The 23,329-nt window shown below is 36.6% G+C and overlaps 1 protein-coding gene across 1 annotated transcript; it reads right to left on the reverse strand.

Annotated features, from left to right (window-relative positions):
* Positions 1-811: 811 nt before the first annotated feature.
* Positions 812-22,684, reverse strand: LOC140746501 (fatty acid synthase-like). Its single transcript, XM_073078656.1, has 37 exons — positions 22,538-22,684; positions 21,757-21,949; positions 19,022-19,142; positions 18,378-18,581; positions 17,917-18,033; positions 17,366-17,544; positions 16,456-16,598; positions 15,877-16,080; positions 15,321-15,507; positions 14,687-14,849; positions 14,233-14,402; positions 14,007-14,158; positions 13,751-13,934; positions 13,521-13,669; positions 12,866-13,047; positions 12,527-12,646; positions 12,333-12,442; positions 11,846-12,036; positions 11,472-11,629; positions 10,564-10,818; positions 10,126-10,231; positions 9,648-9,794; positions 9,277-9,392; positions 8,897-9,047; positions 8,284-8,455; positions 7,624-7,736; positions 6,708-6,863; positions 6,153-6,319; positions 5,250-5,396; positions 4,768-4,983; positions 4,027-4,132; positions 3,705-3,861; positions 2,960-3,110; positions 2,440-2,584; positions 2,134-2,310; positions 1,708-1,810; positions 812-1,396 (listed from the first exon to the last, which is right to left on the reverse strand). The coding sequence occupies exons 1-37, from the start codon at positions 22,679-22,681 to the stop codon at positions 819-821; spliced, it is 6,234 nt and encodes a 2,077-aa protein (XP_072934757.1). The 5' UTR covers positions 22,682-22,684; the 3' UTR covers positions 812-818.
* Positions 22,685-23,329: the final 645 nt, after the last annotated feature.

A 23,329-nucleotide genomic window follows, 5' to 3' on the forward strand; every position in this document is an offset into this window, starting at 1 on the left:
AGACACTCCAATTTTATTTATATGTATAGATAATTTGTATATACAGCGGACATTGTCAAGATATTTGTTAAAAAAATCTTCCCATTGTAGACCTCGGATTGATCGACTTTTAATATATACTCCAGAATTTATTCATCAACCCATTATTGTCCCACTGCTGGGCACGGGCCTCCTCTCAGAATGAGAAGGATTAGGCCATAGCCCACCGGGCTGGCAAAGTACGTATTGGTGAACTTCATATACCTTTGTGATTTTTTTTATAAATCTCTCAGGTATGCAGGTTTCCTCACGATGTTTTCCTTCATCGTTTAAGCAAGTGATGATTAATTTCTAATACGCAAATATTTTGAAAAATGAGAGGTGCGTGCCTGGGATTTGAACCTTGGACTCCTCGATCGAGAGGCCGAGTTTCTTAACCACTAGGCTATTACTGCTTTTTATTTTATGCAGGAATTTATCACCAATGGGTAATAGATCGTGGATGCCATTTTTCTTCCCCATGTGCATATTGCCACAATATAGTTTAATGTCTGTCTCAGGAACAGTAAAGCAAAACAGTTTTTTGACAAGTAAGTATACTTAGGTATAGTTTTGGAAAAAGAAACACATTTAATAACATAACAAAATATTATTCCAAATAATTCAATAAATTTTGTTTCTTACGCTAAATGCAAATTGCCAATATATAAATTGTATATACCATTACCGCATTATTGACAGCTAAAGACAAAATCGAAAAATGATTGTAAATATCTGAGCAAATTCAAGTAAGACATCTTGTACTTCAGCGCAAACATTTTAAAAATATAACAACTTGTTTAATTTTTTATCTGTACTAGTTGTTTTCGGCTTATAACTTCACACTTGTTTTTAAGTCTGTACTCTAAAAGGATGTCGCTAGACAGATTACTGTTAATAATGGCGGCGCAGCGAAGATCGCTCGTGGCTTGTCCGAAAGGAGCTAGCAGTTGGTACGACTTCACTGGCTGTTGGGAGAAGTTCTGCAGATTCGTTACAGTCGTAGAAGGAGATGAAGCTGGTAACAGAGCGATAATCAGAGAACGGAAAGCCCGTGGTTTAATTTCGCATGTACGGGCCGCCTGCAATCGCGCGTACGCACACTTGATGATCTGACGGGAATACTGCGCTGATTGCGGCACGCTGCCTAGCAACAATCGTACGCAGGTCTCCACCTTGCTCTCCCACGACAATCCTTTAAATGTTGCGTCCACCGCTTTCGTGTTCACATTGTGTTTGTCAGTCATAAGCTGCATCATGTGTCGCACTACCGCTTCTTGAAGGGCCTCTTCTGAGCCAAAGCTCGTTGCCACTTCGTCGACAGCTGCGCTGATGGCTTGGGGCTCGCCGCCCACGCAGAACACAGTGCCAGTCAAACCTTTTTAATGAATTATTACATTAAGTATTTTATACTTTTATTATAAAATCATAAATTGTAATCTTAAATCATTAGAAGATTCGTAAAGATGGAACGTTGGAGTGAATTTCTTTAAATCGGGTAATATCAAAAGTTATCACTGATAAGGTTAACCGGTTACCTTGTAGCTGGATGCCTTATAAATCTACAAAGGAACAAAGCACAGCCTCTATACCAGGTTTATTTACAGGAGGGTGCAGTGAAAATGTAAGGAGTTTACAAAACGAGTTATTATTTAAAATTCTACTTCAAATACCAGTGAAAATACTGACCGTGTTCTTCTAATAGAGCCACCATTTCCAATGCAACCACGACTCCGCTTTCATAACCCATAAGGTAAAAATTGTCTTTGAGTCGCAAATTTTTCAGAACAGTCTGTAAATGAAATTTACGAAGGAATATAACATGAAATGCATCATCAGAATACTCACAAAAATAATATAGTATTATGAAATTTTAATACATATTGATTCAATCGAAGTTGTCCATTTACGTGCCTTTCCACAAGATAAAGCTTGGTATGGATCAAACGTACCAATAGGATTATTTCGCAGACGATGAATGAAATTTCTCTGCATGAAGTCTTATTGCAGGATTTGATATTTATATCTAAGTTACCTCGCACATCTCTGGAGGAATGGCACTCTTATTCCACGTAATTCACAAAACAACTCCTTCTATGTTATTTTTTTGAATACCTGGACAAATCTGTGTGCCATTTGCGTTGGTGTCTCTTGCTGCCGGTCCACACCTGGCTGCAGCACCATCGCCGGCAGCTTAAGCAGCTCGCAGAGCTGTACGAAGCGCGCGTGCGAGCCTTCTATACCCGGCACTATCAATATGTGATTCCGGTTCATATCTATCTCGATTTCTCCCTAAAACACAGTAAAGATGAAATAGGTCGGAAAATGCTGTATTACTAGAACACTTAGTTTTGGAAAAAAATCATTATTATCGGATCCAGCTTCGTTTGGAACTTGTAATAACTATACATGTTTAATTACCTCAGCTTTATTAAACAACGTAGGCGGGTACACCATGTCCAAGGTACCGATGAGTTCATCTGGTTCTGTGTAAGAGAAGATGGTTTCCAAACCTTGTGTTTCTTTAAATTTGTGATTTAGTAACATTTCTTTAATTACTCCCAACCTGTACATTAAAAGTTAGTGCAAACTTTTTTAGATGATCATCGTTGGTTTTGGAGCTAATGGTGGTTGTCAACATTTATAGTGATGGTCAATAGCGATGGAAGAAGGACTAAAGAGAATATTTGGTCTGGAATTGATGAATCTTTTCATTTAATCAGGACTTCTTCACCCTTATAATAAGCGATAAGGCCCACATATGTTTTAACGATTTTTTTAAATTTACAAGCACAGGTTTGCCATTTAAAAGTTTTTGTGGCGTTAATGTTTTTTAATCATAAGCATTTTATGGATACCGCAAAAAAAAGAGACCATTATTCATTAGTTTTGTTCTTTCAAAAACATGAGGTACGGCATGCTTAATTATATTATAACTTACTTGTTTATTGTAAGTGCCTGTATTTCCTGATCAAATAACGTTACATTATGCACGTCCTCTAAATAAGTGGCTACCGTCCGTGCCTTAGCTGTATTTATTCCTAGTTTTTCCAGGCTTGTATTCGGGTTTACATCCTCGGAGATGGTGACATCTACACAAATAACGTATGTTATTTATAAGAGTATTCTAAAGGAAAAAATATTAACCTTATTTTGTATCCATCCCAATGACTAGTCTTGCTATCCCGAAAAATATATGGACCTAGAATAAACTGAAAGGAAACCTAACCATCGTCTACCCTTTATTGTCTCATTGCATCGGCTCTAGGTTTTACACCACAATTCACCGAGCCAAATGCGTTTATTTAGGCTTCATACTCCCCTGAGAACTTTTTTATCTCAGGTAATTAGGCTTTCTCGTGATGTTTTCCTTCATCGTTTAAGCGAATGATCATCCATTTTTGGTACGCATATAGACCCTCCAGTTGAGAGGTTAAGTTTTAAGCTATAAGGTTATTACTGTTATTAAAAGGCTATTATCACTGTTAGCATAAACCTCTCCATCAATCTATTTTTTATCCACAACGTCTCTTCAAAAGTTATCCGGTAAAACATACCACGCAACATAATACGCTCAAAAAGCATGAGAAATCTGTCCTGAATTGTTGAGCGCATTTATTGAACTATGTATCTAGTTTGCATGTACTCGTATATCTTTGAATAATATAGATGATATATTTTCTTACTTGATACTTCTGCAATTTCCGATAGAATCGATCGTGTGATCGCGGCTTGTTTGGTCGCGAGCACGACAGCCTCTCCCGACAACATTGCTTCTTCCAACGCGTTTACTGCTTCCCACCTCGTGAACCCTTCTCCAAATACAGCGTTTTGGGTGGTTACCTAAAATATATGTCAAAAGATATCGATAAGATGAAAGAAAGATAAATAAAGTAAAGTATGACAATTAACCACAAGTATTGAGGCATGGATTAACGCTGATCTGGAAACCAATGACCAAATAATTATAAAAATACAAGTGTATGTTGTTGTAGTAAAATTACTTACTTTGTTTAAATTGGAAATTTTTAACAATGTAGCTGGAAGGTTGTTTTGTTTCCTTGAGATGCACGTTTTTTGTCCGTCATTATCTTCTGTTAATATTGTAAAATACCTATAAAAGGATATTTATCTGTATACAACTTCTATACTCACAACTAATTCTGATTTATAATTGTGTAATACTATTGTATTTAATTTAATACAGTGTATTTTAAATATTGGAATAAATTAGTATTCGCGACATACATTTTGAAGGTGGTAGAACCCGTTGTAGTTCGACTCCGGCGGCACCACCGCCACATCCATTTCTACCTAATAACAGCAGTGTTAGGTGGTGCTGTGTTCCGGTTTGAAGGATGTGGTAAGGGAGACAGATTTTTCCGAGGCGTTCCAGCTTAGTCCTCAGGGGTAGCGGCGCATCTGTGGCCGACCTCAGGTGGAAATATCTAATCCTATCTGGGGTTGATTACAGATGCCCATGGGCGGCAGTAGCCACCTATCATCAGGTGGACTGCATGCTCGTCTGCTAAGTACTCCTATATTATAAAAAAAAATAGTCCTTAGACTAGAGGGCTATGTTCATACGATGCATTTTAAAAGTCTTCGTGTCCCAACTTGAATTGAAATTACTTAAATGTTTTTAGAGTTTCCCTTAATATTACGATCCCTTGCTGATTTGCTTTATCAGCAAGGGATTGTAATATTTTCTTAAAATAGTATGAGTTGATACAAGTTAGATTTTCTTACTCTAATTGCGGACATAATTTTCTTGATTCCAAATCCAGATTGCATATCACCTTTGCGTCATCACCGGATTGCTTATTTAATCCGTCTAATATAACAATATGTATGCTTTCGACAGGCGCAACCTTATTGCAGGTATTTAACAAACTCCCCACATCTTTCCCGTTAGTTAGTTCTTCACAAGATACATTAACTTCTATACCCTGTTTCAGCCAAAGCCTGAAACGAATTAGAAGTCGGTTGTATGTTTTTGTTATTGTTTTTTAACTATGTGTTCTATGTGCAAATTCAGGTCATTAACGGTCTGTGTACAAAATTTCATTCAAATCCAACAAGTAGTTTTTGTGTGAAACAGTGCCAATCATTCATCGATCCTCACAACCTTTAGCATTCATGATATTAGTTCAACGTGCCTATAAACTAATAATAAATAAAAAAATACAGACCATGTGGTTAACTAAAATACTTTCAGAAAATCAGCAAACCTTAACTTTGCAGTATATTTTGGCGTCGTTTGAGAGTGTATATGTAGTTTCCTTGCTCCTGATTGCACCAGCTTTTCAGCAACAACTAATCCCAACGCCTCATTGGCACACGTAATGAACTGGAGTTTATCAGGAGAGCACAATAATCTGAAATGGTTGTAAAAATTATAAAATTGATTGTTATACTTTTTGGCTATTATCATATATATACACAATACCTGAGATTTTATGAGTGTTTAACCCACTTTGTTGTCGTTACTCATAATATAAATTTTCCTTAGAATCCACTATTACCTAAGTCCACCTACGCCTCTAAATTAAGAAGTATAACATTTTGAAGATTTGGCAACGGAAGATCATCAGATCACCCGCCAGGCTCAGTGATGCCTTCGGAACGATCGTGTTCCAATAGTTACAGATCAGAGTTTGTAAATATATGAGATGTTGAGCAAACTTTGACGGAGTGATTCAGAAAAGCTAGCGGTGGTATCACTTGATGAGTTGCAATAAGTCGCTCCAAAGATATCATTCATCATATTGCAAAAATAATTTTCTCTAACCACTAAATATAACGAAGGTAACTAAGAGAGAATACGTTGGTTACACGTGTTCATGGGCAGTGAACACTTGCTATCAGGTTGAGTGCATGTTCCTTAGCTATTTCAATCTTATAAAATAAAACTAGCTGACCCGGCAAACGTTGTGTTGCCATATAAATAAAAAAATGTTAAGGGTGAACAACCCTTATCACTTAGGGGGATGAAAAATAGATGTTGGCCGATTCTCATAGATACCGGATAAGCACAAAAAATTTCATCAAAATCGGTCAAGCCGTTTCGGAGGAGTATGGCAACGAAAACTGTGACACGAGAATTTTATATATTAGATATTACATTCTAGTACCTTCTCTTAGTTGCAACATCTTTCAATTGGAGTAAGAGACGTCCAGGGCGGTGCTTGTTGGCCAACCGGCGGAAGGCTCCAGCAGCGTCCTGTGACGAGAAGCAGACGCGCGACAGGGGTCTCACGATCCCACGAGCGATACCTTCACTCACCAGGTTTCGTAGTCGCTGTTACCATATGAGAGAGGGCTTAGTATATTTGGCGACTGCTTGCAAGGCATGATATTTCTATATTTTAAGATGATAGTACCCTCCGTGGTTTGACGGTACCAATACCAGACGTATGTTAGTTCACCTTACAACAGTATGAAGCGCTTTTGGTATGAAGTGTAAGTGTTGTAACGCTTACACATTTACACGAGAAATTTATATTTAGTTCATTAGGGTGATGGTGCTTCTGTAGTCGAGTCCAGGTACCAGTTCAGTCGAATTAGAGACTAAACACAGATCTATGATTGGTATGTACTACTGACAGGATCAGGTAAAACATACGTCCATTGTGTGATTCTAGCAAAAGCTAACTATTGAAAAAATCAAGTAACTCTTAGGTACTTACTTTCAGCATTTCCGTGTTGTTATTTTCTAATATCTGAGAGGAGTCTAAGAAATATACATTTCTCTCTCTGCATAAGTAGTACATGCCAAGGACGCATTCGTGTTCAGAGCGCAAGATAATTGTAACGCCAAAGTCTGCCGCGCATTTAAGGGTGTCCTTGTGAATAGAAATAAAATCATCAAATTAATATCAATATTAAACTATTGTAGGGCATTGACCTCACATCCTTGACAACGCATTTAGGTCATTTGCAAAAGCATTTAGAGCACTACGTGATGAGTACAAAACAACAATTTTGCGAGTGTACTCAATCTATCATTCAAACAATCGTATCACGCAATAAAGTTATTTTTTCTTAAAACCTTTACTTATCATTTCACAACTGACAAAAGGTGTTCCCGACATATGTATGGTCCTTCGAGCCGGATTTGAACCAGCGACCTATGGATGGTTCTTTATAATCAAAAAACAACATTTTTATAGGAAGAAATTTCGGCTTCTGATTTGTGTCCAATCTTTTAAACGTGTAACATTTATATACAAATTTGGAGCGGGTCAGATACATGAACTGGCAGATATAATAGTATTCTTCACTCAACGTGTCTGTCAAAGTATTTTATAAAAAAATATGATCATGGCACTACCCGTGCCTGTCACTTTCAGTGTCTGTAGATATATGGATAAATGGACCTCATATCAGTAACAAAATCAAAGAATCCGTCTCAAAATTTTCTCTCTTTATCTATTCCTTTGTTATCTGCTGGTTTTTGAACCAGCTGAACGGAATTCTTTTTTTTGTGTTTTTTTAGTACCCTTTATTGAAAAAAGAGAAAGTCAAACATGAGAATATAAAGAAAAGAGATTCATATATTTTCTCAAGTAAAAACTGATATTAAAAGATTTTAATTGGTCTTACCGACATTAGTCCTCCTCTGGGATTCGATATGACAAAGTGGCATCCCTTCCCGTTAGTTAACGTTAGAATCATGTCGCTAAATTCACAGTCACGAGAACCGCAGATGTGGTCATCTAAAATGAAATTGGTATCAATATTACTTTTAGGTATCAAACGCAAACGTTAATTTCACGATTAAAGGTGGTAGAACCTTTCGAGGTTTGACTCTGGAAGCACCACCACGACATCTATTTCTGCCGTGTTACGCGCTGCTGTGTTTAGTTTGAAGGGTGTGGAGACACCAAGGCGTGTCTGCGGCGTTCCAACTTAGTCCTTAGGGCTAGGAAAGCATCTATGTTTGACCTAAGGTAATACTGTAATTCTATATAGGATTAATAATATTATATGCATGTCCACCTAACACGAGTAACATTGCTAGCTCGTGTGCTATTTTCATAATATACAATAAGGGAGACATACTTTTCCGAGGCGTTCCAGCTTAGTCCTAGTAGTAGCTTAGTAGGGGTAGCGGCGCATCTTTGGTCGGCCTCAGGTAGAAATATCTAATCCTATCTGTGCTTGATTGCATATGTCCATGGGCGGCAGTAACAACTTACCATCAGGTGGACTGCATGCTCGTTAGCTACTCCTATATTATAAAAAAAAAACTCATTCTCGTACCTTTTAATTGAGGAAACAATCTGAGCAAATGTCGCTTCTGGCTGGTGGTATTAACAGTGGTGAACACTTCGCAGTTGTTCGCCACGGCGATGGCTATCACTGCCTGTCCGAAGGCGCTGACACCATTCTCCACGAAGATTCGCATACCAGGAGATAACTGGAACTTTTCAACCTGGAGACAATGCATAAAACTTATTGTATAGTAATTCTATTTTATTACTAGTTTCTCTGGAAAAGTCCCATATTATTTTGTTTTCATGATATTATCATATCGCACGGGATGTGCGTCATGTTGCAAATCAGTTGCGGTTAGATATAAATACCCTCTTTTGTAACATCTCGTTGATTAATATTTTATATGCAGCGAATAGATTCGGTCACTGCGATAAAATCTTCCCGATTACTTTATATCACTTGAAATCTTGCATCTCACGGGGCATAGAACAAAATCAAAATTTTTATGTTTCTGCTCGATCCACTTTTAAACAATGAGTTCTTGCTTGTTTAATGTTGCAGGGGTTTTGGAATACCAATTGGATAGTTTAGAACTTTAGACCATGGTAGTGGCGTCTTCCAGGCTCGAGAGCGTCGTCAGCATAAGCAGGGTACTCACGAGGCAGTAGTACGCGAGGCAGTATGCGAGCGGCACGGTGGCGGCGTCCTCCAGACTCCAGTGCGCCGGCACCGGCCACAGCAGCTCCGGCCGCGCGCGCAGGCGGGCGCGCGCCGCACCGTCCGGCGACAAGCCCATCACGCGCAAACCACTGAAATTGATCAAAGCAAAACCTGATGGAACCAAGTATAACCTAGTACAAACATTATTAATCGTATCAAGAGTCTCCCATAACAAGATTTTCGACTAAGGGCTTGGTCGAAATGCACTAAAAATTTAAACATTTTTACAACACCTCACGTTCAATTTCTTGCGGAAGCGAAGGCGCTTTATTTCAATAAGAATTGTAATAAATAATTTATCTTAATCACATAACTTACCTATTTAGTTTCCCACTGAATTCTACCCCAAAGGTATTTTCGACTTGCTTTTCTTTCCTTGGCACCACTTTTATGCTTCTTTCAAAGTCAGTGTAGTTCAATCCAGTGTAATAAACCTATTAAAGTATAAAAATATTGATTTAAGTTTTATTTATAAAAATATTTTTTCCTTTTTATAGTACTGAAGTAGAATATATGACGAATCCTACAACTCACATCAGATTGCGCTTTTTGAATCACGCTATCGAAGAATAGCGAAGCGATATCAGATAGCGAAGTAGGCGAGGGTATCGGAGTAATGCTATTGAAAAATATTATCTCTCTGAATAACTAGTCTATTTGTTCAGCAATTCCTTTCTTTATCGACATACCGTAACATCGACCCCGTCTCCAGTGGGGGGCTGCGCTTCGACCCACTGCAGCGAGTGCGGCCGCCCCACACTGCCGCACTGCAGCTGCACGTTGCACTCCGATGCGGTGCGCTCTTGCAGGGGAACATAATCCTCAACAACTATACCCTAGAATAGCAAAATTGTCATTTATTTATAGGGTTCAAATGTCAGATATATCGTTATTTTAATCTAAGTAGGTAGATAGATAAATAGATAGATAGATATATTCTTTATTGCACACTTCAGTAGATCATAACAATAATACACAATTATGTAGGTTAATCGTATTCGTTTCAAATGATATATATACATCGACTCGATTAGATAGGAGACTAAGTATAGACAGTCTCGGGCAGAGATCTTCTTTTCCTCTCCCTCTTCCAGAGAAGCATTTAGGCCATAGTTCACTGTGCTGGACATGTACGAATGTTAGAGGCTGATATTATAAAAATAATACCTGTTTTGATTCTGGCATTAACTTCAAGGCTGCTAATGAAACAGGGTTCCTATTTAAAGGCGTTAAATCGCGATATTCAATATTTTCTAGTACAACTCCACCACATCTGAAATAAAATATGAATAATGATTTTACAGTCATGAGTTACCGATAATTTTCTGATTGAATAGTTGATTCAAGGATGCTTGAGTCAGACCTCTAATAATTTAACCAAATACAAAATAAATTTTAAATTTCTTAATCGAATATATTACATTTGATTGTGAGTCACTTTTCTCTGTGGGAATCTGAAATCTACTTCAAATAAATTTGGTAATTTATCTGTGGACTATTTTAGAACGGTTCGAACGAACGATATTGTTTTAGCTATGTGTAACTGTGTTTTTGCGATTACAATAGCACTAGAATTCACATTAACATCATGTATTGAAAATGTACCTGATACAATCAGCCTCTTCGAAGACATGTGCCGTCATCACATCGTCCTCGCCCAAGTGTAATATTGTATCGTAATGTTTTGAGGTGTTAATGCATATCCTTTTGATAAACTGCGGCTGAGAGACAGTGTTATGTGTTCGTCTGAGAGCACCAAACTGCAGTATACCGTCTAGGAAGGTGACCCAGTTCCTCCGCCACAGCACGCGAGCTGCCGACATACAGCTCGTGGCACTGTGGATACTACGGAAGTCGCCGCTGAAAATAATTGAAATATATAGTTCGGGAATCCATGCTATTAAGTTATGTGGTATATGCTGTATGCTGTATGCAGCATTTTAAACCATGCTGTATGCTGTATGCAGCATACAACATGGTTTAAAATATATACCATCATACATATTTGTAGCGGATTGTTGCAACGTAGTTTTAATCTTAATTGAAATATATAAAATTTGGATCGGAATGACTAAATCGACTTTTTCTTCAACACATGTAAGGTTGTTTGATTTTAAATTATTCAGGCTTTTTTTATGTGTTGGGTTATAAATTTACTGTGTAAATATACAATGTCTCGTTTTTCACATTTTTGTCTTTTTATCGCTACCTCTCTTTCCTGTTTTCATTTATGTTGCCTTTTCACTTTTGCATAGCCTTTAATTTTCTAAACATCTTCAGGGATGGCTTGTAGAAATGCTATTTAACATTAACTTCGACTTATGTGCCACATTTTTTATGGTTAATACAGAATAAATAAAAGAACTAAAAAATCTCCCTATCTATTTCAGTACGTTACGTTCATCGATAATAATTCAGCCAATTTAAAAAAAATATTTTTCACCTTGCAACAAATAAGACAGAGTTAGTGAAATAATGTTTAGAGTTATAAGTACTTATAATAAATTACAAACCTATAAGAATAGTCGCGGTTAAAAGCTAAATCATAAATATCATCAGAAGTAACAGCAAAGTCTTCATAATTATTCTCCTTTAGCTCGAAAGCTGTAGACTCTTCCTTTATGTTATAAAGGATGAAACCGGTAGCAACTTTTGATATATCGTCCTTCACCTAAAACAATAAGATTTTGGAAACAAGGGAATACATGGAGATGTTCGTTTGATGCTACTTGTAAATGTGCAGAAATTAAATCGATGGAAGAAAAACTATGAAAGAAGATCTACTAGGCTACATATATCCATGGATGCTAGTAACCACTTACCATCAGACGGAGTGCATGCTAGTTTACTATGTTATAAAAAGGCATAGTTATTTATGTAACTTTACCTCAAACCTTCCGGAGCCTCTATGTAGCTCGACACTGAGGTGCAGTTTCCTCCGTTCATGCAGAGTAGGCTGCGAGTAAAACCGCAAGTCACGGAAGTGAACAGAATACGAATTCTTAGGGTATTTTAAGCACATAGATAGAGTATCCCATACATCAACTAGAACAGCCGCGAACGGATATAGATTATTTCCTGAAAACGAATTTATTATTAATATCTAATGACCAAAAAAAAATATATATTTATCTTTACTTTCTGAAAAATTATGATAATATGAATTTGCATATTGAATTAATAATAGTTTATTGTATTGCCATTAGGGAAAACCTGAAGAATTCTGGATCGGTTAGTTAAATTAAGTTAATTAAATTATGAAGATAAAGAAAGACCGATCCTGAAATATTCTTCAGATGTCCATTGGTGGCTTTCGCCAATAGCCAGGTGGTCCACATGACCGTTTACTAGAAATAGTATTGTAGTAATAGTACCTCTTAGAACATTTCCTTGAAGATAACTATACTCATCTTCATGATTGGAAATAACGAATTTGCAAGCGGCGGCTAATTTTGAGTCAGGTGCAGTGTAAATGGGCCAATTCCTGCGAATAAGAGTGTTTAATTGAAATTATGTTAATTCTAATCAATCCTAAAATTATATCTTCAAGTAAAGAAGTTTTAGTTACCATGTTTCTGTATGAGCCCATTCCACCAAATGGGAGAGCATTGGCGTGCCGGTAGATACAGGAAACTCAATCTTCGGGTACAGCGCTGACACTTTTGGCACAAAGCCTTGCATATACATCCTGGAAGCAAATTATAAAACTTTACATACATATTTGAAGGTGGTAAAATTCTTTGTTGTTATGTGGTTGAACTCCGAAATCATCACCGTTACACATTTTTCTGCCTAAAAACAGCAGTGGTAAGTACTACTGCGTTCTCCATGGTTCTCAGCGGCATCAACGCTTTTCCAATTCCCGAAAATGAAAAAGTTTTCCAATTAACTGTTATAAGATACGTACTTTCCGATGGCCTCGAGTAAGAACTGCAAGTTATTGTTCCCCCGCAGCGTGAGCGGGATGTTGGTGCAGGCGGCGGGCAGCGCGCGCTTGAGGATGGCCTGCAGCAGCCCGTGCGGCGCCACCTCCACCAGCACCGCGTTAGCGGGCACCAGTACTGACGACTCCTCGAACAACACTGGGTTCTAATTTAAGAAACTAAATTACTAAATTGATAAATTGTAAGCTTAATTATATAATTAACTTTGTCATCTAAAATTATCTTGATGATATCTAGGTATATCGAATTCTGTCCCTGTAGTTCCGGGACTATAATAGGGCTACGGTATCCCCTGCCTGTCGTAAGAGGCAACTAAAAGGGGGCTTCCGGGGTTGCCGGCGGCAAGGGTGTAGAGGAGCGTAAAGTGCTCCCCCCAGGGCAAAACCCGACCGGGGCATCGCGCTCGGAGGACTCGAAGCGCTGAGGACGGCCACCGGGGGGGTTTTAGTGCGGTAAAAATCCCACATAACCCGGCGTCGCTCTCACGTCGTCGGGAACCTTTTGAAGGTTTCCTTCTCGAAAACAAAAAAAAAGAAAAAAAGAAAGAAAAGGTATATCGGATTCAGAAAATTGTTTGCAATTTTCGTAAGGTATCATAAAATCATTCATAAAAATTACCAAAAGATTATTCGTATGGTACTCCGCGGAGGAATACTTTGCTTCAGTACTATTCCATTTCTCTCGCGGAACAGATGTAGAGATCCAGCGTTCACTTCTAGGCTTGGGAGACTTGATGACATCCTTTAGATATTTCAAAAAACTAGGGCCTGAAACATTTCATTTCCTTACTTATAATATTCTGTAAATTTTACGAATATCCATTCGAATTCGTCATTACAAGTAAATACCTGCTTTAGCAATATACCGCGAATGATAGGCAATATTGGACGAAGGCACTTCTTTTACGAAAATGCCTTTAAAAGCAAGTTCTGCTGCGAATGCCTTGATAGAATCAGCAGGGCCCGATATAGTGCACGACTCCGCCGAATTGTGACAAGCCACTTCTATATCTGCAGGACAGAGGTTTATAACCTTTGAGACAGATTTATGAACAGTCAATATTATGATACCAAAAGATTTTATTTCGCATCTTTATATAATTACTTGTTTATATCCAATGCCGACAGCTGCCATAGATCCACGAATTAGGGGCGTTTGTAAAGAGACGAGTCCGCGATAATATGCGGAGAGAATCATCTCTTCTGCTGTTATACATCCATCAGCATAAGCGCACCCCAGCTCACCGACGCTATGACCTGCGTAGCAATTGAATTGTTTATTATTATGTAAAGAACTATATTTAACAAATTTATTAGTACCATGTCGTTACCAATAATGTTATTAGGACTAAATCCTAATTCGTAAAGAACATCAGTGAGACCAATCTGGATGGCTGCTATCCCGACGAATGAGTTTAGGATATTATCAAATATTGTTTTATCCCGTGATGTAATTATGTCAATGATATTCAATCCCTTAGGTTCCAGTACTCGACTACACCTGTAAATGTAGTGTAAAGATATAATGGTAATTAGATGGTTATAATAAAAAAAATTTAATCAATGTGTGTATAATTAAGTCTTAATACTTGTGTGATATTTCATAAAAATACGATCGTTTCAATTCCCGTTACGATCGAAATTATGAAATATTTAAATGAAATATTGATGGGTGTTACAAAGATCGCGCCGAACAATTTGCAATTTCAGTTCAAGCCGCAGACACAAAATTTGCATAGTAACAAAACCTTTAGTCTTTGGACACAGCTGTGAACTGTGACGTACTTGTCAATAGCAGCAGCGAAGATGGGCAGCCGCATGAGGTGCGCGCCCATGCCGGCCCACTGTGAGCCCATCCCGCTGTACACGAACCAGAGAGGGCGCTTCACGTCGTCGAAGTAGTCCACTTGCTCGCTCAGGCAAACCGTCTCGTTGTCACTGTCAGTAGCTGACAAATATACAAATCGTTTTACTTAATAAATTGCCAGGAATCTTGGTAATTAATGCTAAAATAGGCAGTTTTTAATTTCGACATAAGCCGTTAGCTTCCATACAATTTATCAGCTAAACGAGAAAGTTATCTTTGTAGGTGATAGATAGTTCAGGTATCATAATGATTTTTATAACATTTTCTAAACTCGTTACCCAACATACGATTCGTTAGGACTTGGCCGTGATCGGCCCAGGTAATCTCTACTTGTTAAACTCGTATTGGTAGCTGCTGTGGTACGCAGGTCGTTATATTTCAAATAATTTATTAGTTTTATTATAGTTACGTTCATTACATCCACATTTTCATACATTGTTTCCATTTTTTAACGAGCGATTACAGCTTATAACTGATTGCAAGAATCTATTAATGATAGCAAAAGAAAGTGGGGGCTAGGTATTAGCTATTTTTAACTAAGAACTTGCTTACCAACAATGGCAAATCCTCTTCCCATATGGCTAGATGTGTTCTTAGTATAAAAATTATGAAGCAAAGCTAACTTCTCTGGATCTATTGGATTAGATTTAAGGTCATTTATGATTCTCGTTACCGCAGATTCATGTCTACCAGAAATAGTAACCAAGTATGGAATATCAGTTTTATAACGGAGAAGATCCTGAAAATAAACATTAATTATTAAGTCAAACCAAGCGATAAGATATCATTCAAAAGTTACCTGGAAATTAGTCACCGTCACTCAGACACTTGCAAAGGAGTCGCTAAAGAATCGCCGTCATTGGGAAATTATTACTTGTTACGTAAATGACTGCATCGTCATCAACTCATTACTGTGCCCCTGCTGTCCTCTCCGAGTGAGAGGTCTAGCCCGTACACCATCACACAGGCCAAGTGCTTTTTGGTAGAGTTCATCTACCTTTGAGAATTTTCTTTTAGATTTGCAGATTTTCCCACGTTGTATTATTTCACCATTAAAGCAAGTGATACGTTTATAAGTTACAAAGAAATCGAGAGCAAAACAAGCTACCTTTTTCTTGAAAGAACTTTTCAACAAAACGTGAGCATTTGTTCCTGTTATTGATATTCCGTTAACAGCAGCGTACCCTTCGTGGAAGGGCTGATGCTCCTTCAACAACTGGATGCGTTCTTCCCTTAAACAAGCAATGTCTTTACGCTCATTGTCCAAATGAAGATTGGCTGCAAGTTTACCAGTGTGATAGCCAAGAAGGACCTGCAACAGTACAAATCATCTTTACCTTTTGCAAAAGTGCTTGCACTCCTCCTGATGTTATGTGGTCACTGTCGCTCATAGGATCACCTGAAGGCGACCATGTTTGTTTATGGGCATATGTGCACCAATTGAACAATTGCATTAACGCTACAAGTAAGCGTAGTAGGTTTCTAGAAATACCTTTTTTTATTAATATGGTCCTTATTTTTTTGTAGTGAAAGTATCAATAATGCCTGTAGTACATTTGATGTTAAATGCATTGTAATCCTTTAAACAGATACCCGACTACAATCTGACCGCAGATACGTTGTTATCTCTGTGGATTATACAGCTTTTTATTTTTAATAGTAATGATGGTACATAAATCAACTAAACCTTTGTGATGGCGGCTATTCCGGTAGCAGCTTCAGTATAGCCGATGTTCGACATGACGCTGCCAACTAGAAGCGGGTCTCGTCTGTTCTTGCAGTACACTTCGTCAAATGCTTCCAACTCTGCCTTATCAGTATCAGGAATAGCTTCAATATAAGATTATTTTTATTATTGTACGAAAATTTTGACGACGTGCGTGGCGGAGCGATCACCATACCGATCTGACAGATATCTGAATGAATTTAGATATCTCTTCGTGTGTGTCCATGGCACCCGCGATACAGAGAGTACAAGTGCGTGGCTCACGTTAAACTGTATTTATGATGCAAATCAATAAGTATTATAGAGCAGTTTTTTTAAATAGTGAACAGATTTACCACTTTGCCTCTGCCTGGCAGGGAACATAATTGTAAAAAGCATTGATTCCTTGAAATATTTTAAATTAAAAGATTCTCTCGAGATCAGTACCTACCGCTCATGTTAAAATTCATACCGGACCGATGAGAGTATACTAGTTGCAAGAGAAAATTCAAACCAACTATTTTGTAATCGCGTTAAGATTCTTTATTATAAAGGGAATGAAAGGCATCCTTAAATTCAGCAACGTCAGCGCGTTAAAAACTCGATAGCTGCTGCTGCCATTTTTTTACAAGAAAAAATATCAATAAAGCTAAATTGGATGAAGTAGTAACTGATGAATTTTTATAAAAACAAGCATCCTCTTGTTTAGACATAAACTTATAATACTTGTGTCACTCCTACAATATTGATGGATCCAATAACAATTCATATCTTAAAATTCGTCATGTCGTTTGGGCTGCAGAGCATGCCAAAGAATGAGACACATGTTTGAACACCCTCTGTAGTCGGGATAAAAAAAAAAGAAACAAATTTTCATAAATGCAAATCATACCTGAGCCAAAAGCTTCAACGTAGGTGATGTCCCCAGGCGACACGTTTGTTTCCTTGTAGAAACGATTTATGAAACTGGATAACTGCTCAGATTCACGGTATAAACCGAAACGGGGTCCGAATTCATCTTCTAAGAATCCATCGTACTCACACTTAACGTGCACAATGTCGGCGTATACACTAAAATAATTTAAGGAAATAAGTTTCTCTTTCCATAATGCCTTTCCATCATCATCCAAAACATTCAACATCGAAAATTTCATTCTAAGTATTAAAATTAATCAATCTTATGGATTTGACAAATCCGTGGCTTAACTAAATCACATAAATCTGGTGGAAACCATTACTAATTTGTAGAATCAATAGATAGTGAGCAAAACGTATCAGTGGTTTATTTTTAGAGAGTAATGGGTAGTTCGAAAATAATATACGTTGTGCCACTAACATGTACCCTCATGTATAAACATGTTTTGAAATAGCATGATTACGTTTTCCATGAGACTTCTTCTTTCAAATTTCAAATTAATTTTAAATAAAATAGAGCGAATTTACCGCAGAGCGTCTTCAGCTTTTTGCAGAAACAGCACATTGATGGCTTCAGACAACGCGGAGCCGTTCGCGTTCTCGTCAAACGATCTCGTCTTCCCATCCATACTTATGGGTAATATCCTGTTTGAAGTATTTTCAATCATGATAAAACGTAAACTGGACTATGAATGTTGCTACTGATAATTATGAAAGACAGAACTCGACTACTTAAATATAACGCTTAATTTAGACGAATATAACGACGTCACATATGTTAAAATCCGTCAAACCGTCTGGGCTCTAAGGCGTGCCAAAAATGAGACTTAAACATACACATGCTTGAAAAACATTACCCTCTGGCTAAAATATATATTACATACAAGACGATGTACAGCATATGACCGGGATGTTAACTGAAGAGTTCCACCACCTTTACTTGACATTCGAGCATTGTAAAACAGAAAAGTAATTAAAAATAGACTAACTTTGCGAAGTTGACTGACATCTGAGGATGCAGGTTGGTTTTCATGCCTGCGACTATAGCTGCTTCACACTCCCCAGCGACCAAGCTTCGCCGCGCCAACTCCAACGCCACCAGCGAGCTGCAGCACCCCGCATCGATGTTCAGTGAAGTGCCCTTTATGTTCAACCAGTAGGAGATTCGGTTAGCGAACATTGTCTTGCTGCATCTGTATCAAACAACAGTTTCCTGTTATTATGTAAAATAGAAAATTAGGGTGATTGTTGTAAATATTTCAAATTGATATTAAATAAACTTTTTTAGAAGATTGTAGAGGCTGATAACACTCATCAACTTCATATAGACAAGGGGTTCTACTTGCAGTTGAAGATACGTTAGCACTCCTGAGGACTAATATGGTCGGCTCAAATGTGTGTCAGCCGTAATATATCCTTCCGACGAAATGTAAGAGCGTTACGCGTTTTCAGGTAGAAACAGGTATAGCGGTGATATCTCTGTGGACTGGTTGTGTATTGTTGATCAGGGAACCTGATTTGTCATCCATATTATCATGTTGATTATTTAATGGTCTAATGTTGATGGAAAATGAGTTGTGGTTGTTAATCAGAACGTTAAACATCAGTTACATAGAAATATATAAATCCATACCCAAGCATTCCTAGGCCAGTTGAAGAGTTTTGCTTATAAATGCAAGACTTCTCTGACTCCGAATAGTTCATTCCGACGTAGACGCAGACTTTCTTTCCAGACAGAGCCGCCGGACACACTCCTTTTGAAAAGAATTTTGTTTTAATTCTCTTATTCATAAGACTTTAGCTATCTTGCTTTTAAATATTTTAACGCTATGTATCACAATATAGACCAAGGTCGATCATTTTTGAAACCAAAAAAAATTACAATAGAATGAAACCCATTGGAAAAGGAGGGGAATATGATCAAAATGAAAGGAAAAATAAATTACGGTCGATCCGAGTTCGGGAAGTGGGAGGGGGTGAGTTTTTAAGGGTAAAAAATGGTTTATCTTGATTTCCGGCTAAACTACACGTCTTATGCGAAAAAGTTCAATGGCAAAGTTGTAGGTAATAAAAAGATCTACAACTTTTGTATTTGCAATTTTTTCACATAACCTCAAAATTTGGGTGAAAAATTCAAAAAACCAAGTTTTTGGTTTTTTATTTATATCTTATTCAAAAAAAATTTTTTTTTTACGAAATTTGGTGAAAACTTACCTTATTTTGTCCCAAATACACTGTAATTTATTTGATTAAAAATATTTATTTTTTCGCCTTATTTTCACTTAATATCAAAAAAGCACCCTAATTTTCAATCGAAAATTCTGACGTCAAAATATCAGCTTTTTTCAAAAAGTTTGGGGGCTTTTTGTTCGTTGAAATATCTACTTTCTGATGGTGTAAAAAAAATATACATTACTAAAGGAAATGTTCTCAGAAAATGCAAAAAATTGAAAAAAACCTAATTGTATTTATTGTCGATTCTCTTCTTGCTAGACTCCACTATAACGATTCAAAACTGATTTTTTTTATTTCATACACTTGCTTGTCATCTGACTTATTGCAGATTATACAAACAGATCCATCCATACTGATAATCTGAAAAGACAAAATTAAATTAATAATGCCTTCAAAGTTTTATCATGAGTATAACTAAATTTGTTTGTATGAAATAAACGAAATTACTATTTTTATTCTTGTACAGAAATATCATTCAATTTTAATTTTTTAGGTTATGTTATGTTAAACATACTATTTATGAAAGAAAATATTACTATTTTTATTTTAAAGTTGATTAATATAGATTAAAATACAGATTGTATTTACCTTGCTATGTAGATTCCAAACGATTTTTTGAATAAAGTAAATTTCTCACAATTCACTTAGAGTAACTGAGCCTGCACGTGTATTTTTAAAAACGATGTTGTACACTGCTCTGTATCTCGAATACTGGCTAACGGTTTTTACAGCTGCTACGAAATAGCAGGTATGTAGTAAGGCCCAGACCCTCCTAGGTCCGTCCCCACTTCTCTATGAAATAACTTACAATGGGCTAAAATTTACCGAAGGTCACTCAGGTATATAAATTATCTTAAAACAGCAGTAAATAGACATCTACAAATATTATTTAAATAAGATTCTACAACTTTTTCAAAATATTGTAGATGTCTTATTAAATATTAACTTTATTAACTTATTTGTTTGTTAATTATTGAAGTATATTTTAATTTGCAACTTTTTCATTTATCAATAAAACATGAAATCTTACGTTTTTTGAGTAATTAAAGTGTAAATTTTAATAAATACCTCAAAATTGTACATAATGATATAAATTTTTTTTTCGAATTTGGGTTTTTTTCAATTTTTTGCATTTTCTGAGAACATTTCCTATAGTTATGTATATTTTTTTTACACCATCAGAAAGTAGATATTTCAACGAACAAAAAGCCCCCAAACTTTTTGAAAAAAGCTGATATTTTGACGTCAGAATTTTCGATTGAAAATTAGGATGCTTTTTTGATATTAAGTGAAAATAAGGCGAAAAAATAAATATTTTTAATCAAATAAATTACAGTGTATTTGGGACATAATAAGGTAAGTTTTCACCAAATTTCGTATAAAAAAAAATTTTTTGAAAAAGATATAAATAAAAAACTAAAAACTTGGTTTTTTGAATTTTTCTCCCAAATTTTGAGGTTATGTGAAAAAATTGCAAATACAAAAGTTGTAGATCTTTTTATTACCTACAACTTTGCCATTTAACTTTTTCGCATAGGACGTGTAGATTAGCCGAAAATCAAGCTAAACCATTTTTTACCCTTAAAAGCTCACCCCCTCCCACTTCCCGAACTCGGATCGACCGTAATTTATTTTTCCTTTCATTTTGATCATTTTCCCCTCCTTTTCCAATGGGTTTCATTCTATTGTAATTTTTTTTCATTTTTTACCATTTTTAAAGGCTTCGGCACTGGTCTAAATAGTGTTAAATTTCAGCGAAAAAGATTATATTAAAATATTTTTATTAACGTAAGTAATTTTGTTTTTATATTCTTCTCGATCAAATCTTGCAACTAAATTTGAAACTTTTAGGACTGATAATCCTAAAAGTTTCACCTGAAATTTTGCATGCGTAACTAGTTTGGATGACAATGCATGATTAACATAACGACGAAATTATAAATCCAATATGGCAGCCGCACCAAGATGACGTACCATTTTTTTAAATTCATGACATGAGGTATGACAAATGAAAGGCTTTTCTGAGAAGATTTCAAAAAACAAAATGATGCTATTAAAAGTTTTTTTTTATTTTTTTTAGATCTAATGCGTCGAAAGTGAAGACATAAATAAAAAAATGTGTCCAATACATACCCGCATCAAAGATAGCATGATACACCTGTTCGAGCAGTTTCCGTGCCATGGGGTCCATCATGAGGGCAAGGCGGTAGTGCACTTTGAAGAACTGTGCATCGAACAGCTCCAGCTCTGGTACGACACCAACATACTCTGCTACCTCGGGATGGTCGAACTTGTAACGGCATCTTTCTCTCAACACTGGATTGGTCTACAAAAAATATGATTCTACACCATTCTTCCATAGGGACAGGCAGCCGACCCAAGAGTAAGATGGTCCTCACATATGTTAATCGGCATCCACACCATTCAAAACGATAAAAGTACTTCACGCTAGAAAAAGATGTGGCAGAATAATGCTAAGTGAAAGTTTAAAACGATAAGTTGACGTGTTGTAGATAGTGTATTGAGATATGTTTAGTAATAACTCCAGGTACTTATTTTTTGTATTTTTTTTCTAGTTAAACATAGAGCAGATGAAAAGTATTTATCACATTTGCAACACTAGAAGAGTCGTCAATACATACCGGCTTTTCGAAGCACTTTTTGCAGCTCTTTTTGAAGAGCCCAATATCATTGCGCTCTACGAATACCTCAGGAAGAAGCTCATTCCACATCCTTCTCGTTCGTTCGTTCGTTCAAAATAAGATCGTCTGTGCAGACTGAACCGTGGTTGGTTGGTGGATGGAACTTCATCAGTGGTGTGATGTAGGAATGGTGATGGTGAGGTCAAAAAGTCCTTCGGAAAATCCTTGATTCTGACATATTTTTTAATCTCTACCTGTTCGTCTATTCTTACCTTGTTGTACAAGATATCTGCAAATTCCTTGATGTTATGCGCTTCTGGGTACAGCCCCGCCATGCCAGATATCACTATTCTCTGACTCCGGTCAGTGTTGGCCGAATTTTTATCGTTAATGACTTCTTGCGGGGCGGGCGCCATGTTGGTACTGTTGAAATAAATGAAATGAAAACATACTTATTTATATTGGCCTGTGGAGTCACTTCCAAATTGTTAGAAGAATAGTTATAGAAACAAAAGATTTGTTACTATATTGAGGCAGCAAACGAGCATGCAGCCCACCTGATGTCTACTGCCGATATACAGCTGCAATCTGCAATCGCAGATAAATTTAAACGAACTAAAAGGATCCTACTCTTACTACTTACGCTTTATTTAAATTATATTAAGTAATAAAATAAAACGTTGAATAATCGAAGTAACGGTAATTTTTTTAAATACATACCGAAGTAGTTACCTCTTCAATCAAAATTGTGACTACAAAATTGTCTTCAAAATGTTTTATACGTATTAATACAACAAATGTTTTATTTCACGATAGGTGGTAACTTTCTAATGGTATCGCGACATAATGATCAGCTTATATAAGTTTTGAGTACCTACATGGCCTATGATTTTTGACCTTTACCCAAAAATATTATAATTTAAAAAACCATAAAACCGCTGCTATTGTTTCGTTTGAATTATATTTTTATTGTAATTAAGTAACTTCCTTTTGTTCAATCGTAAACAAAATTCCAACAACGTTATTAATAAAATTTGGCCAAGTGTAAGTCGAACACGGAGGGT

The sequence above is a fragment of the Epargyreus clarus genome, unplaced genomic scaffold, assembly GCF_041222505.1.
Source record: "Epargyreus clarus isolate Ecla_fem2 unplaced genomic scaffold, WU_Ecla_fem_2.2 ptg000012l, whole genome shotgun sequence".
Taxonomy (NCBI): domain Eukaryota; kingdom Metazoa; phylum Arthropoda; class Insecta; order Lepidoptera; family Hesperiidae; genus Epargyreus; species Epargyreus clarus.

What these genes read in the sequence shown, in the direction of transcription:
- LOC140746501 (XM_073078656.1), bottom strand. Translation starts at nt 22,681, where the DNA reads ATGGCGCCCGCCCCGCAAGAAGTCATTAACGATAAAAATTCGGCCAAC. An exon ending in TGGGCTCATACAGAAACATG is followed by an intron (nt 12,443 to 12,526) that starts GTAACTAAAACT and finishes TCTTATTCGCAG; the next exon opens with GAATTGGCCCATTTACACTG. An exon ending in ACAACACGGAAATGCTGAAA is followed by an intron (nt 6,320 to 6,707) that starts GTAAGTACCTAA and finishes ATATGGTAACAG; the next exon opens with CGACTACGAAACCTGGTGAG.